Source organism: Diabrotica undecimpunctata, chromosome 10, assembly GCF_040954645.1.
Source record: "Diabrotica undecimpunctata isolate CICGRU chromosome 10, icDiaUnde3, whole genome shotgun sequence".
Classification (NCBI taxonomy): Eukaryota; Metazoa; Arthropoda; class Insecta; order Coleoptera; family Chrysomelidae; genus Diabrotica; species Diabrotica undecimpunctata.
Genome location: NC_092812.1, coordinates 80,942,986 through 80,960,158, shown reverse-complemented (window position 1 = coordinate 80,960,158; position 17,173 = coordinate 80,942,986). Strand labels below are relative to the sequence as shown.

At 32.1% G+C, this 17,173-nt stretch overlaps 3 protein-coding genes across 3 annotated transcripts; all 3 read left to right on the top strand.

Annotated features, from left to right (window-relative positions):
* Positions 1-593: 593 nt before the first annotated feature.
* On the top strand, positions 594-2,741 carry LOC140451786 (uncharacterized). Its single transcript, XM_072545642.1, has 5 exons — positions 594-768; positions 978-1,099; positions 1,179-1,380; positions 1,442-2,024; positions 2,260-2,741. Exons 3-5 carry the CDS (start codon positions 1,192-1,194, stop codon positions 2,739-2,741), a joined length of 1,254 nt encoding a protein of 417 aa, XP_072401743.1. The 5' UTR covers positions 594-768; positions 978-1,099; positions 1,179-1,191.
* A 4,206-nt stretch (positions 2,742-6,947) lies between these two features.
* LOC140451785 (uncharacterized) lies at positions 6,948-9,020 on the top strand. Its single transcript, XM_072545640.1, has 3 exons — positions 6,948-7,399; positions 7,454-8,036; positions 8,184-9,020. Exons 1-3 carry the CDS (start codon positions 6,948-6,950, stop codon positions 9,018-9,020), a joined length of 1,872 nt encoding a protein of 623 aa, XP_072401741.1.
* Positions 9,021-9,032: 12 nt separating this feature from the next.
* Positions 9,033-12,101, top strand: LOC140451784 (uncharacterized). The gene has a single exon (XM_072545639.1). It carries the CDS (start codon positions 9,033-9,035, stop codon positions 12,099-12,101), a length of 3,069 nt encoding a protein of 1,022 aa, XP_072401740.1.
* Positions 12,102-17,173: the final 5,072 nt, after the last annotated feature.

Sequence of the window (17,173 nt, the reverse complement as noted above, 5' to 3'; positions counted from 1 at the left end):
ATTGACTTCACTTTCAGTATCAACTTTTAAAATACTCTCTTTACCATTAATAATGATTTTTTGGAACCATTCTGAAGAGTTCGGATTAATCTCATTAACAGTCCACACTAGCACCTGTTCATCAGTTAAATCAGTGTCAGAATTGCTACAACTACTATCGTTATCATTGATTTCATGGACGTTGTTGTTATTATCAGGACAACATTTACGGTAGTGTCCTTTTTTGTTACATAAAGAACAATATCTGAAAAATGCAGGACACTATATTACCCCTAATATGCTGAAGTCCACATTTATAACACTGAATATAATGGTTACCTGTATTTTTGTCAGTAACTTTGTAGCTTGTAGACTGCTCCTTCTCATACTTTGAACCATACCTTGACTGTCCTGTAGATCCAGGTCTGTTTTCTTCATTTTTTTTCTTCACAACACTAACACTTTCACTTTCTTTGGATATTTCACGTTGAGTAACAGCACTATTTTCCATAGCCCTACAGATGTCTATAGCTTGTGCTAGTTTTAAATCAGCACATTGTAATAATTTTTCTTGAATTCGTAGATCATGTCATCATCAAGTCTATGGACTGACGTCACAATGGGCGGGGCTTAGAAGACCTTTCCAAACAAATCTCGTTTGCATGTGTTTCTCCCATAAGACTTTGGAAACGTTAGTTTTTTTTATATTTAAAAAAATAAATAAGGATTTTCGCTCCCAAATATCTATTTTGTGCGATTGGTTTTATAGGTTGTTCGTGAATTTGTGAGGTAAGTGTATCAAAGTATTAAGATATTTACTGTCAAAGTTCATATTTTGAGGTTATATTGTGTGGGATTAAAACTTTAATTATTTTTTTCTTTATTTCAAGGTATTTTGTTGTCATTTTATCAGGGTTATTTTAAATTGTAAATCAATAAATCATTGAATTTATTTATGAAGTTGAAAAATATTTAAATTAATGTTTTATTCTTTTTAGGTGTCAGTGATTCGATCCCCTAAAAGACTAAAGATATTCGTTTTCTCCTAGTTTAAGTAGTGAATAAGGACTTTTAGTTTTAATATAATATTCTGTGGAAATCTTTCTATTAAATTGCTATAGTGAGTACTTAAAAAAATGTTTTTTGAATATTGTAATGAATGTTGAAAATTGCAATAGTTTTTCAAGTTTATTTTTTAGATTTGAGCATATAATGGCTAGTAAACATGTGTTGAAGATATCCAGTATTACTGAATTTTTCAGTAATGACAACAAAATTATACGAAAGGGTGAAAATGCCCTTGAATCAAATCATGTGAAAAAAATGTTGTTTGACCCTGATTTATTAATCATTAAGGGAGAAGTATTTGCAAGTATGAAAGACAAAACTTATAATGTTGAGGTAAGTTAACGATTTTTAAGTTTAGATGTGGGAATCTAAGTACTTAATTTTATCATTGCAGATTATGTTGAATAAATCATGGCAAATTACTGCTGCAAATTGTTCCTGTCCTAGGGGTATTAAATGCCATCATATAGCCACTATAGCTCTCTTTGGACATTACAATATATCAATTACTGATAAAACATGTACGTGGAACATTCCTGTCCAAAGTAAGACAGAAACTAAAACTGCAGAAGCACTATATCCTCCCAGGCCATATAAAGCCCTTAATAGAAAAATGTCATCCAATGAATTAGAACAATTAAAGATCAAATTAAGTAGTTTTGGTAATACTGTGGGATTCACTTGGCTTTTACAGGAAGAAAAGCAAGAGGCCGAAAGTATTGATATTTCATTAATTGAAGATATCATTTATTCAGAGGAAATGAAAATTTCAACAGATAAAAATTCTCATTTTCTAAAATGTTGTCGAATAAATGATGCAACGATAAAGAAAATAGTACATGAGACAACAGGCCAGGTACTCAATGAAAAATGGTTTCTTGCCAGAAAATATAGAATTACTTCTAGCAACTTTGGCTCCATTATTTCTTGTTGCAAGAGAAATAAGTATCCAGAAAGTTTATTTAAAACACTTATTGGTATGTACTGTTACATTTCTATTATTTTATTATTTGCAATCAAATACAATGCTTAAATTCTGAAGGTTTTCCATCAGATTATATTTCAATTAATTGTTTGCATATGTCTAAAAATGGTAATGGAGATTAACTGAACTGTTGATATGTTTTAAGAATGTACACTATTATTTATAATAAACACATTTTGTTTGCTTTCATATCTAGCTAAAGTAAAATATTTTTTTATCATTTTTAGGGGCTTATAATTTGGATGGCATCAAATCAATTCAGTGGGGAAGAACACACGAAAAGAGTGGTATAGAGTATCTCAGAAATACACTGAATTTGGATGTGCAGCCTACAGGTATTTGGCTGACAAAGTCAGGCTTATTAGGAGCTAGTCCAGATGGTTTAATTGGTGATGATGGCATTTTAGAAGTTAAGTGTCCATATACATTTCGGAATGAAAAATTATCTGAAAAGTTGAAAAATTCAGATAAATATATAATATCATATAATGATCAGGATGAAGTATTAATTAATACTGAACATAACTACTACCACCAAATTCAAGGCTGCCTGCATATTTTTGGACGACAAAATTGTTATTTATGTATATGGACGTTGAAGGAGATAATTACAGTTATAATAGAAAAAGATTTGACCTGGGTCCCAAATATTGATCTGTTAGAAAATTTTTATTTGGCTCAATATTTGCCAAAATTGTTGAATGAATGACTGGTTATTTTTAACTGTACATTATGTTTTACATATATATATATATATATATATATATATATATATATATATATATATATATATATATATATATATATATATCCACAAGGTTCAGTACTGGGTTGTCTACTTTTCCTTATCTTTATAAATGACATCACTAACTTAAAAATCGATGGAAACATTTCTTTTTGCTGATGATACCAGTATTACCAGGAGGAACTCTAATATTGCAACTCTTCATGCAATTATAACTTCTGATCTACTTAAAATAAAAACCTGGCAGACTAATTTACTCTCTGTTAACATGGATAAGACAATAGCCTTATCCTATAAAAGAGCTCTTCAACTGTTGCTTCTTAATAACAGCCAGAGCAGTATCGTTAATTCTGTAAAATTTCTTGGTATTTTTATAGACAGCAACCTTAAATTCATATTGATTTGTTAAGTAGGAAATTAGCCTCGGCCTCATGCAATAAGATCTCTTTTGGTTCTTCGATATGGCCTTTCTTTTTAGGGTTCTAGTACAGCTACCCAATCTAATGTTGTTTTTAAATTACAAAAAGAGTAATAACATCTGTTTGGCCTCAGAAGAACAATACATTGCAGAAACTACTTCAAAAATCACGAGATTTAAACTCTTCCCTGTTTATATATTCTGTAAACTGTTTGCTTAATTCGTAAACACCTACATGTTTTTCCAGCAAGACCTAATCATGACTACTCCACCAGAAATTCAAGCTTTGATGTGTATTTACGTATCTTGTCCACTGAGCTAGTTAAGAAATCTATATTATATTCTCCAAAAATATACAACCGTCTCTCTCTCTCTCTCTCTCAAACTACAACTTCTTTCCTTAAGTTCCGTAAATTGACAAAAGCCTATCTATCTGAAAGACCATATTATTCAGTGGAAGAGTTTCTTAACGAATAACTAAGAAATTACAGTATGTTTAGGTACAAGCAACTAATGTATTTTTATATATCTATTTGGGTATGTGTTGCTACAACTTAATTTTATTCATAAACTAGTTCATAAGGTTTTATTATGCAATTTAGTAATGGATTGTATATTCTATTATCTTATATTTTGTGATATTGACAATTTATGTAATTTTAGTAAATGTTAATTGTTATTTTTGGCTTTTTGTAAGCTTTGTTCATAAAGTTGTACAATTTTCAGTGACAATAAAGCATATTTCTATTATATAATAACACTCTATTGATACTGATTAGAGTACAGGAAGTTAATAAATTTGTCTTCCTAGACCATATATTTGGCCATTTAATTCAACAAAGTAATAGCAGCTTTTGCTAATAGAGATTTACAGCAGAAATAATCCTACTTTCGTTGAATATTCATCATTCACCTATCTCTTTTGAATTTCAGTGTGAATCATGTACTGTATGTTTTTATAGAGATTTCCATGTGATGAACATCCTAGAAGTTATAAGTTTTCTTTCTCAATTTAATTGCGATAATTTGTTTAAAATCTCTTGATGATAAAATCTAAGTTTCTTGATGATATTTTCAATATCTTTTACCATCTTATATGCTTAACAATCGATCTTTATGTCCCTGTTAAAAAGTATCCAACAAAGAAATTTCCGGTTTGGTTTTCTCCAGATCTCAAAGTTATTCAGAAAGTTCACAAAGAATATCTTAGAACTCAATACCCCACTCTCTTTAATGAGTTTTCTGTATCTCTAAATGTAAATGCTTAAAATAACAATGTTGTTGTTGGTAATAAAAATAATAGCAAACCTAATATACCATAATGTTTATATTCAGGCTATTGAGGGGGTTCAACATAAATTCCTAAGATTTATTTCATTTAAGGGTCACCATACAGCTGACGAAATCAATTACTCTAACATTGAAACTTCTCTTAACATCACAACTCTTCAGGTCAGATGCATGCACAGGGGTCTAACTATGCTGTCCTTATTTATTACACTCACATAGTTTCAGTCCACAATTGTTATCCTCCATGTCCCTTTTAGGCAAACCAAGCTTATCAAACCAAGCTTATCAAACCTTTCCAAATTACCCACCATTGATCAAACTATTGTATTGCTGCATTTTCTATTTATTATTACGATAAATTTTAATAGCAAAAGTTGGTTATTTTTTCTATATTACTAAATGTAAATTTTGATCAACAAAATCAACTGGATGTTCCATTGTATTTCAATTTTTTTTTATTTAACAATAAATGTATAGTTGTGTGGACATTACTGCTGTAACATTATTTCTTTTGTTGCTTATATTAATTTTTATTGATAAATTGTGAGAAAATCAATTTATTTTTATATATAAATTTTATAACATTAATAAACTTTTCAAAGAGTAAATAGTGTTTCATTAAGTATATACAATACAAGGGTTTGCACTGTGAAAAAAAACTCAGGATGAATTTAAAAAAATATATTTAATATACCAAAAATTTAAATAATTCATTATTGTTGTAAACAATGTAATTATCTGCTCTACACAAGAAGCAACTGCAGTAGCATAGCAGTAGGTAGATTTTAAAATTATATCCGTGGTTTGAAGACAATTTGGAATAAGTGACAATATATTTCATGTTAAAAGAGATCAAATGGTAAAATTTAATAAAACATATTAGGAATTGATCATCAAATAATTTTTGTATTACAACAAAGCTAGCATGTCATAAATTTGTTTAACAGTTGATTTGTAAAGATATATTTATACCTTCAAGAGTTAAAGTTATAAGAAACATTGAAGATTCAAAACCAAGTTAAAAAAACATTTGTTGTTAAATATAAAGCAATTTTTAAAAGACACAGTTTAATAATTGTTATTTGTTAGAATTGTATAAACATTATTATTGTATTTTTTATACTCTATAAACATAATGTTACTTGGAGTTAATACATCAACACATAAATATTTCTTTAAAAGTTTACACTTCAAAAGGCCCAAGTACAAAATTTAATTGATGTCACAGATCCAAATTTATCTTTCACCATCTACATTCGCTTTTTATTTTCACAAGAATAAATGTTACACCCTCTTACTAACACCAATAAAGTACTTTATGAGTAATATTCCTCAACTTCTTTAATAAGAGGGTATTGAAAATTCGTTAAAGCAGCACATAACTGAAATATCACGGTTATTTGAGACATGTAAAAATTTGGAATTTGCTGCAATATATTGTAACACTTTATTCTTCGGATCGCCCTCTCAACATGTATCCTAGCTTTTGCTATGGTTTCTGTTTCATACACCTGTTCCTCTGTAAACTGAGGGGTACTTAGAAAAGGAGGAATATTTAAGTGTACCCCCTCAGGCAATAAATCTTTAATTAAGAAACCTTTATCCGCTAGAATAACATCACCATAGGTCATTGGGTCTAGAATGCCACAGTTTTTAACAATTTGTTTATCAGAAGTGGATCCAGGATAGGCAATGCTGACATATGTGATGACACCATTTGGTGCTACTCCTACAAGAACCTTCCAGGTGTTATGATGCTTATAAGAACTATATGTTAATTTTTGTTTTCCATGCTAGTGGGAGTAACTGAGTACACTTCTGTACAATCTAAGATGATTCTACAATTTCTAAATGATGAAAATGCAGTTGGAAGGCATGCTTGATTTTTTTTTCTTGAGGGAACCTTTTCCATTAGTTGTGTTCAAGATAGTGGCTGCATAATTATTAAAAAGGGGAAATGTCAAGGTTGCCAATAGCAACTAATAATTAATCTGTATCATCTCTGTGTGTGTCAAGCGAGAATAAAAAAGTCAGATCTTGAAATTCATTTTGTATAATTTTAATATAAGAATTTTTTACATTACGAATAGATAAATCATCACATCATATCTAAGAAAAAGAACAAACAAACATTGGTCCTTCGAGCCGGATATTTGTGCTATTCCACGCCATACAACCTACAAGATCAGCCGACAACGTTGAACGAGACAGTCGCAGAAATACATCGAGTGCTCCTTTGCCCCAGGCTTCAAGTCAAGTATACAATCCGATTGAACACATACTGACGATTTCACTGGACGGGACATCGAATCATCAAAAATCAGGGGAAGTGAGCTTTTGTTCCTTACTTATCTGCCTTTCATTTCAATTTTCTAACTTAGACTTCTTCAATCTTGAAATTTATTGTTCATTGTTAGTTTACTTTGACACATAATAGTTAAAACATTTAAATTTGAATTAAAATGGGGGATTTGCCTACGTTAAAAAAGATAAGAGCATCTCTTAAAGCGCGATTAACCTCATTTATTAAATTCATTGATAGGGACTCAACCCACGGTGAGATGAATGAGCCAACTCGCGCTGAAATTGAATTGCGCATCGAAAACGCGAATAGTATTCATACTCAATATCAAGAAACCCAATTAAAAATAGAAAGTTTACTGGACGCAATAACTGAGGAAGAAATAAATTACAGAGAAACGTTCGAAACATCATTTTATTCAGTTATAATTAAGGCAAAACAACTGTTGACAACAACCTCAGCTAGTGTCTCCAGTACATCTAGTCCTACTAGTGAACATTTTGCATTCAATCATACATATACAACCTCCAATATAAAACTTCCTTCTATTGAATTGCCAAAATTCAGTGGCAACATAGAAGAATGGTTAGATTTTCATGACTTATTTGATTCGTTAGTTATAAAAAATAATAGTATATCTGAAATACAAAAATTACATTATTTAAGAGCATGCATAACAGGTTCTGCTGAGAGAGTCATTGCTTCTATACCTCTCTCTGCTTCTAATTTTACTGTTACATGGAATCTTTTGGTTGAGAGATATTCTAACAAGGAATTGTTGTTGCATAACCATATTAAAGCCATCTTCAATTTAAAGGCAATCAATAACGAAGGTTCATTTTCAATCAGAAATTTAATTGATAAATTTTGTAGCAATCTTAGAGCTTTGGAGGCATTAAAACAACCAGTCGAACCTTGGGATGCCCTTCTCAAATATATTCTTTTGGAAAAATTAGATTCTGAATCTGTGAAAGAATGGGTGAAGGCCAACAATGGTAAAGTCAGTCAAGTTTCGGACCTCATATATTTCCTAAAAACGAAGGCAGATACTCTAGAAAGATATAATCTAAATAAACCCAATATTCAAGGGACTTCTGTCAATAATCATGTCAAATTCAGACACAACAGTACTAAGGCTCTTGTTAGTACAAAATCTTCTTTTCTTTCTTGTCCTTTATGCAACCAGCAACACAAACTGGTTCACTGTAGTCAATTTCATTCATTAGACATTCCTGCCCGTATCAATAAAGTACGTAGATTTAAATTATGCTTGAATTGTCTGCATTCTGGACATCAACAAGCTACGTGAAAATATGGCGAATGTAAGAAATGTAACCAGAAACATTATACTCTTCTCCATGAATTTATTGAAAATCCACTAAATCCATTGTCTCAGTTTAATGATCAAGTAGTTGCTTCTCAGAGTAGCCCTCAGACACTTTCTAATACTTCTCAAAATCAACAAATCCTTCTATCAACGGTTGTTGTCCAAGTTCGTGGCCATTTAGGGGTTGCTCATAATTGTAGAGCTCTTTTAGATAGTGGAGCTCAATCTAATTTTATTACATCAAGTTTAGTTGATTTGCTGGGTATTTCAAGGGAGCAGGTTAACATTTCTGTAGTGGGTATCGCTCATGTTTCTTTTAAAATAAATCACAAATGTAATATTGTTATTAACTCTTTACAATCTATATATTCTTTCCCCCTAGAGTGTTTAATCATTCCACAAATATGTGGACAACTTCCAGTTTGTCAAATTAATGCATCTTCGTTGCCCATACCTGCAAATATTCGTTTATCAGACCCAAATTTTCATACTCCTTCGGAAGTAAATATTCTGATCAGTGCTAGTATTTTTTGGGACCTGCTATGTGTGGGTCAGGTCAAGTTAGGTCCTGAAAAACCCATACTTCAGAAAACTAGATTAGGGTGGATCATTTCTGGTCCTTTAATAAATACCATATGTGGATTATCACACAATATCGAAACTGACGACCTTTCTAGGTTTTGGGAGATTGAGGAGTGCTCAGGTACTAAACTTCAGTCTGCAGAAGAGTTATTGTGCGAGGAGCACTTCAAATCAACCTTTAGGAGAAATTTGGATGGTCCGTTCATTGTGTCCATTCCTTTTAAGTCACAGGTTGACTCTTTGGGAGAATCCAGATCAATAGCTCAAAGAAGGTTCTATAGCTTAGAAAAACGGCTTCTTAATGATCCTATCATGAAGGAGTAGTATGTTGCATTTATGGAGGAATACTTGTCTTTAGGCCACATGTCAAGAGTTACTGATTGTACTTTGCCAGTACATAGTTATTACTTTCCTCATCGCGGGGTGATGAAGCAGGACAGTCTCACTACAAAACTGAGAGTAGTGTTCGATGGTTCCTGTCCGTCATCATCTGGTCATTCGCTCAACGATCTTCAGATGGTAGGTCCCGTCATGCAGAATGATTTGATATCTATCCTGTTGAGATTTAGAAGGTATCCATTTGTTGCATCTGCGGACATTGCCAAAATGTACCGCCAAATTCTTATTGATGATACTCAACGGTGTCTCCAAAGAATCTTATGGAGAAATCATCCGAAAGATCCTCTTCATTCATATGAATTAAATACAGTTACTTATGGCTCTACGTTAAGTAGTTATCTAGCCACTAGATGTCTCTATCAGCTATCATTAGAGCATTCTGATACATTCCCTCAAGCTTCTAAAATCATAGCTGAAGACTTCTATGTTGACGACTTGTTAACTGGTTCTGATTCGTTAGAGGACTTAATCCTTAATTGTAAACAAGTCTCTGAAATTCTTTCAAAAGGTTGCTTCCCACTTAGAAAGTGGACGTCAAACAATTCTTCATTTCTTAAGTCCATCCAGGAATCTATTTCATTAGACACTCCCTTCCTTTTTGGTGCCAATGAAAACACAAAGACACTTGGGTTACAATGGTGCCCTAGTTTAGATTCATTGTCCTATTCTATTGATTCAAATGTTACTCCCAAAATTATCACTAAAAGATCAATACTTTCTGGTATTGCTCAAATATTCGACCCTTTAGGTCTCTTAAGTCCATCAATCAAAGTCAAAATCCTTATGCAACTCCTTTGGTTAGAGAAGTTAGACTGGGATGAAGGAGTGCCATTGCATATTCAGTCTGAGTGGTTATCTTTCAGAGATCAGTTGCATGAGTTGAATAAATTGCAAATTCAAAGAAATGTAGTTCTCCCTAATTCTGTTCTTATTGAAATGCACGGATTCTGTGACGCAAGCGAAGTTGCTTATGGCGCAGCCATATATATTCGCAGTGTTGATAAAAAGGGTAACATTTTTATAAATTTACTTTGTGCTAAAAGCAAAGTAGCACCTGTAAAGAAGCTGAGCATACCTCGCCTGGAACTTAGCGGAGCTTTGATCTTATCACGTCTTTCTAAAATGGTTATTACTTCTTTGAACATTCAGTTCAATAAGATTTTTCTGTGGTCTGACTCAACCATTACCTTGGGCTGGATAAAAACTTCGTCACATTTACTAAAAACTTTCGTTGGTAATCGTGTTTCAGAAATTCAGTCCAACACAGATCCCGAAAATTGGAGACATGTACCTACGGATTGTAACCCTGCTGATTTACTCTCTCGAGGAATTGAACCTCAGGTTCTAAGCTCTTGTTCATTTTGGTGGCACGGCCCATCATTCTTGCTAGATTCTCCTGAAACTTGGCCAGTTCAAGTATCTTTTGATAAAGAAAAACTTCCAGAGTTTAAAACTATTAGCAACCAATTTATGATAGTTTCGTCTACTCCATTATTTGATTTTAAAAAATATTCGAGTTTTTCAACCTTGGTAAGGTCAGTGGCTTACTCTTTGCGTTTCTACTACAATTCTCAACGAAAGAACAAGGCCACTCGTGTTTTGGGGCATTTAACCACGCAGAAGATTAACAATTCTACCCTTACTCTAGTTAAGTTGGTACAAGCTGAAGGTTTCCCATCTGAGATTCAGTGCTTAAGAAGAGGTAATGCAGTTTCTTCTAAAAGCAGAATCTTATCACTTAATCCCTTTTTAGATCCAGGAGGATTACTCAGGGTCGGTGGTAGATTAAGTAATTCAAACTTTTCTTATCAAAAGAAACATCCTATTCTAATTCAATCTAATCATAAGTTTACTATTCTATTTTTCCGTCAAGAGCATTTCAAGCTGTTCCATGCAGGACCTCAACATCTCCTAGCTCACGTGCGTGAGAAATATTGGCCTTTACATGGAAAATCATTGGATAGGAGAACGGTTCGCGAATGCTTGCGTTGCTTTCGCTTCAATCCCGATCAAGTTAATCCCATCATGGGAGATCTTCCCCAATCAAGAGTCACCCCCTCATTTCCATTTGCTGTTACAGGAGTTGATTATGCTGGTCCATTTGCCCTCAGAACTAGTCGTCATAGGGGTGCTTCTTCATATAAAGGTTATATTAGTTTATTTGTTTGCCTATCGACAAAGGCCATTCATTTAGAGGTAGTAACGGATCTTTCCACCGAAGCCTTTATGGCGGCAATAAAACGATTTATAGCTAGAAGGGGCAAACCATGTCAGATGATGAGTGATAACGGAACCACATTTGTGGGTGCCAACAATTCTTTGTTGGAATTGGGTAAATTTTTGAAAACCAATGGTAATAAATTCCCTGATATGTGTGCTAAATCTGATATAAATTGGAAGTTCATACCGGCTCATTCTCCTCATTTTGGCGGTCTCTGGGAGGCTGGAGTCAAATCAGTGAAGGCTAACCTCAAACGAGTTATGACAGATACGAAATTAGATTATGAAAGATTTGTTACATTACTAACTCAGATTGAAGGAGTATTAAATTCTCGTCCTTTGAGTGCATTGTCTTCTAACCCTTCTGATCTTTTGCCTTTGACACCAGCTCACTTCCTCATTGGAAGAGCCATGGATTCCGTTCCAGAAATAAATCTATCAAACTCATCCATTACCAGTTTGTCTAGATTCCAGCAGTTGCAGCAACTTCGTCATCATTTTTGGAAACGTTGGTCTCTGGAATACATCTCCGAATTGCAAGAACGGAAGAAATGGAAAGTCAACCAATCTAAAATTCAGACTGACACACTCGTCCTCATCAAAGAAAGAAATTTACCTCCTTTAAACTGGTGTCTTGGGCGCGTAGAAGTTTTGCATCCCGGCGCTGATGGAGTTACACGAGTGGTTACCATAAGAACTTCAAAAGGACTTATAAAGCGAGCTGTTACAAACATTTGTCCACTTCCGGTTCCTAGTGATCAAAGTGAAGGTGCAATCACGTCTTAAGTTCTAGAACTGTTAATGCGTCTTAGTTAAAGAACATTTGTTTGATTTTTAAACTTAAAAGTTTATAATAATTATTGAAGATGTATTTGTTTATTTTTTATTGCATGTAATGCATTTCCTCATTTACTTGCTTACCTGTTAAATTGAAAGCGATCCTTTCAAGGTGGGGGGCATGTTCAAGATAGTGGCTGCATAATTATTAAAAAGGGGAAATGTCAAGGTTGCCAATAGCAACTAATAATTAATCTGTATCATCTCTGTGTGTGTCAAGCGAGAATAAAAAAGTCAGATCTTGAAATTCATTTTGTATAATTTTAATATAAGAATTTTTCACATTACGAATAGATAAATCATCACATCATATCTAAGAAAAAGAACAAACAAACAAGTTGTTTAAATAAAATTTCATGCAAGGCATATATCCATGTCATCACAATATTAGTGACAGTCGCTGTACTGCAATTAAACCTAATTGCCAAATCTTCATGTGGTAAATTTAACCTTAATGTCATCAGTGTCATTAGCATTTGGTCAATTTTGGGTAAAATTTTTACTTGTCAGTTTGCGTAATAATTTAACTCAAAACCTTCCATAGTTTCAAATAATGTTAAGTACAGAGCACTGGTTGGTATTCCTGTGTACATTAAAATATGAGCATCATTATTTTTAATTTGTTCAAAACTAAACCGACATGAAAGATTTTTTAATTTTTCACTTAATTGATTTACTTCTTCTTTAAGAAAGTAATTTTCCGCCCCTACAGATGCATTACTTCTTTCTGGTAGAGATACAGCCACTTTTTCTGTGTGGATTGATGTGGATGGACCTGGTTCAGGACTATTTGTTGATGGTCAATATCAACTGAAGATGAAGTTGCCCCTTCATCTAATGAGGAATTTATTTGCTGAGCCTGTCTTTTGCCAAAAAAAATATTCCTATTATATTAAGATATTCATTTAAATCAGATTTAAGCTTACCGTTTTTCTGGAGTAGAGAACACAAATTTTCTCTTTATGTTATGCTCAAAAATTGTAGGTCCATTTTTCCTATCTTGATCCACAAAATGACAACTACAAACTAACGAGTACTTAGATGGTTCTCTATCTTGCCTCCTGAAAACAGACCAAAATAAAGTTATTAATTTTAGCCTAACATACAAATAGCACAATTACATTTTAAATTATCTTTAAAAATCATGACAGAGACTTAGTATAAATCTGAAAAGACAATCACAGAATATCTAAAATATAAGTAATATTAAAACAAACTAATAAGTACTTTTACCTAATGAGATTGATCCACTTCTGCTTCTCTGAAATTTTCGAAGGGAATACAAAAAATTTGCATCTTTTTTGCTCACTGTAATGTTTACAGTTTGGAACGAAGCACATAACCATTTTACTAATAATGGGATGGATGTAATAATAAAATAACAGTCCAATCCTTATAAAAACGAATATCTAAAGTACTTTTGGGATAAAATCCACCTAAAAAAAATAAAAAATAAATTTAAATTTTTTTAACTTTGTAAACAAATTCAAAGATTTATTGATTAATTTTGAACTAATCGGATAAAAACAACAACAAAATACCTTGAAATAAAGAAAAAATAATTAAAGTTTTAATCCCACAGAATATAACCTCAAAATATGAACTTTGACAGTAAATATCTTAATACTTTGATACTCTTACCTCACAAATTCACGAACAAACTCTAAAACCAATCGCACAGAATAGATATTTGGGAGCGAAAATCCTTATTTATTTTTTTAAATATCAAAAAAATCAACGTTTCCAAAGTCTTACGGGAGAAACACATGCAAACGAGATTTGTTTGGAAAGGTTTTCAAAATCCCCACCCATTGTGACGTCAGTACTTAGGTAGTCCATTGTCATGTGTGGATGTCATGTCACCGCTGTCACTTGAGGTTCCGTTTGCCAAGTGCAACGTTGCCAAGGATTTCCGTACATGAAAACCATACATAACAGACTAGTAAAAAGGCCGATAGAAAAGTTAAAAAAGTTAAAACATACTCTGAAGAATGTGATGGCAAAACTGCAATATGTCTAGTGTGCTTCAATTAATCACATTAAAAAACAATTTTACTTATACAGGAACTATTATTGAGCAAAAACGTATTGTGACTCAAGTGGCCTTATAGTATTGGAAGTCGTAAGTTGATAGTTTCTAGTAGAACGTTTTTATTGTTAATTACCTCCGTAAAAGTGAGTTATAGTATTTATAAAAAAATGGATGTAAATAATATATATATATATATATATATATATATATATACATATATATATATATATATATATATATATATATCCTTACCTTATTAACAACATTATATATATATATATATATATATATATATATATATATATATATATATATATAAAGAAGCTTATTACACATTACACACACACATTACACACATTACTTACACATTTTATATCTTTGACTGCTACATATCTTTTCAAGGTAACCAACTTATAACAACTTTTCCATGGATGTTTGGTTTTTCATATTGTTTTTTTTTAGATGAACTGATGATGCTTCTTGGTTAAGAAGCGAAACGTCTTTAATAAATAGATTGAAGTAGTTCTTTGTCCTTTATTTCTCCACTTTGACCGAAAAACCCACCACTCTTCGAGTGTTCCTTAGCTTATATTAGATTATATATACAGATTGAACGAATTTAAAACGGAACATACGAAATCAATGTATTTCGGCTCAACTCCGCTCTAGGTGGTTGGCCAACAAAAGGTTGTCAAATAATTATATTATAAAAATCCAATACTTCAGCGGGCTGCTGGATTCTGAATTCATTCAAGAACAAGTCAAAACTAGACTACACTACACAAGCAGTTATTATGCTGTCAAACCACTTATCGCTTCCTTATAGTCCAAGAGATAGAGCCGAAATTTTGAACTGATCAGTAATATGACATTTCTCTATTGGGATATATTCATTGTAACTGGGTTAAGACTTTGCCTTACAGGCGGACGCCCCTCGTGGTACAGGGGGTGGCTATACAGGGATGAAGTTGTAATTTTTTTCAGAAAAATTAACGATCGATAATATGGCTGAAAATTTGCCCAGAGTAAGATCTTGGTATAACCAGACGAAATCCCAAAGGACGGACGCGAGAGTGGATACATAAGGGGTGGCGGAAAGGGGTGAAATTGCAATTTTTTGGGGAAAAATTAACGATAAGTAATATGTCCGCCATTTTCATGGCTCATTATTTAGCCCCTAAAAACTCTAAATCCAAAAGGGCGGACAGCTGGGTTGGTACAGAGAGCCATAAAACGGGGTCAAATGTACCACTTGCCTGCGCATTTTAGGTCTCGGTAACAATTTTCAAACTCATTTTATTATGATATTTTTATATCGATTGATTTGAAAATTTGTATGCTCACTTCTGTTACTATTCTGAGAAGCGTCAAGTAGAGTTTTCCTCAAAATTTTCCAAAAAAATTTCCGTAAATGAAAATTTTCGTAATTTTTTGAGGTAAAATCTAATTTATAGAATCCTTTCGATTTTCTGTAAGTTATACCATGATTTTTTTTCAAAAATTTTCAAACGATTTTTCCGATAAGAAAAAAAATTAGAAAAACTTTTCTAAAACATTTGATAAAACTCTACGTCATCGTCTGAATCTTTTATAGAATATTTTGTAGTTTTAAAATGATATTATGATAATGTTTTTTTTTTCAAACTATTTATTTAGATTTACTTTACAAATCACATTTTTTTCTTAAATATAAATATTTTACGAATTAATTTTTAATTGAATAAATGTTTGATATTTGATATTTTATTAAATTAAAGTAATTTTATAATGTTAACTATTAAATATTTTTGGTATAACAAATAGTAATTTTACTTATTTTTTATTACAATAAAAAGGTTTTTAAATTTATATTGCATAAATAATGGTTGTTCAGATATAAGAAAAATTTTATTTGGTCAAATAACTGTCAAAGTGTGGTAACACATTTTAAAGTTTCTCCACATTTTAAAGTTTAATTCGAGATTCCAACCCTGCGTTTAGTTGATAAAGTGCCGATTAAAATTTGCTCTTACTAAAACTAACTTTTCAGTGGTTTATAATCAAGAAACGTAAAATATTGTTAGCTAAATAGAGTATTTAAACAACAAAGTTTCTTTACACAAAAAATAAACTGTGAGTACATTACCAATTTAATACAAATTCAATATTATTAAATATTATACATAACCCATAATTCAATACAACACATCAATTAATCCAGTATCTGGTTTTTTGGCAAACTTCCACAAGTCGAACTAATTAGCCGATACAAGACCGGCTCTAGAAAAATTTTATCAAATGAAGAAAACAAAAATTAAAAATGGATAATTCTGAAAATATTAGTATACCTACTACATCATCAACATCGACATACTCCAATGCAGTAAGCAACTTCAATTTTCCTTCAAAAGAACAAGCCATTATTCTGTCAGCTATCCAAGGTATTAAAATACATGAATACATAGTAGCCATAGGGTCTCTACTCACACCAAAAAATGTTATCTTTGCATCACGAATAGCTAACAACAGAGTTTGTATTTACTTGAACAATACTAGCATAGTAGATACCTTACTAAACAACCATAAAACAGTACTCATCCAAGGCAATGAGATAGAAATTCGAAGACTTATTACGCCAGCAAGGAGACTAGTAATATCAAACATCTGCCCCAGCATTCCGAACAGTATTTTAGAAGAAGAACTGAAACAACTAGAAATAACTGCAGTATCCAAATTAACGTTTTTAAAAGTTGGCATGCCCGAGTCTGAGTATAGTCATGTCTTAAGCTTTAGGCGGCAAATATTTGTCTCTCCGATAATCACCAAACCAATTCCAAATACAATCTTAATAACCTATGACAACACTCCTTACAGAATCTTCCTATCCCTAGATGGTTTAAATTGCTCTAGATGTAATACTACTGGCCACAAAGAAGAAAACTGCACATCAACATCAACTGGTACAGAAACACTTAAAGATCCTTATACCTCAGAACTCGAACTCATGGAA

Bases quoted from the DNA above. Each gene is read 5' to 3' on its own strand.
- LOC140451786 (XM_072545642.1), top strand. From the start codon at position 1,192: ATGGCTAGTAAACATGTGTTGAAGATATCCAGTATTACTGAATTTTTC. The intron at 1,381-1,441 runs GTAAGTTAACGA...TTATCATTGCAG, and splicing joins ACAAAACTTATAATGTTGAG to ATTATGTTGAATAAATCATG. The intron at 2,025-2,259 runs GTATGTACTGTT...TATCATTTTTAG, and splicing joins TTTATTTAAAACACTTATTG to GGGCTTATAATTTGGATGGC.
- LOC140451784 (XM_072545639.1), top strand. From the start codon at position 9,033: ATGGAGGAATACTTGTCTTTAGGCCACATGTCAAGAGTTACTGATTGT.
- LOC140451785 (XM_072545640.1), top strand. From the start codon at position 6,948: ATGGGGGATTTGCCTACGTTAAAAAAGATAAGAGCATCTCTTAAAGCG. The intron at 7,400-7,453 runs GTTAGTTATAAA...ACATTATTTAAG, and splicing joins TTTCATGACTTATTTGATTC to AGCATGCATAACAGGTTCTG. The intron at 8,037-8,183 runs GTACGTAGATTT...CCATTGTCTCAG, and splicing joins TTCCTGCCCGTATCAATAAA to TTTAATGATCAAGTAGTTGC.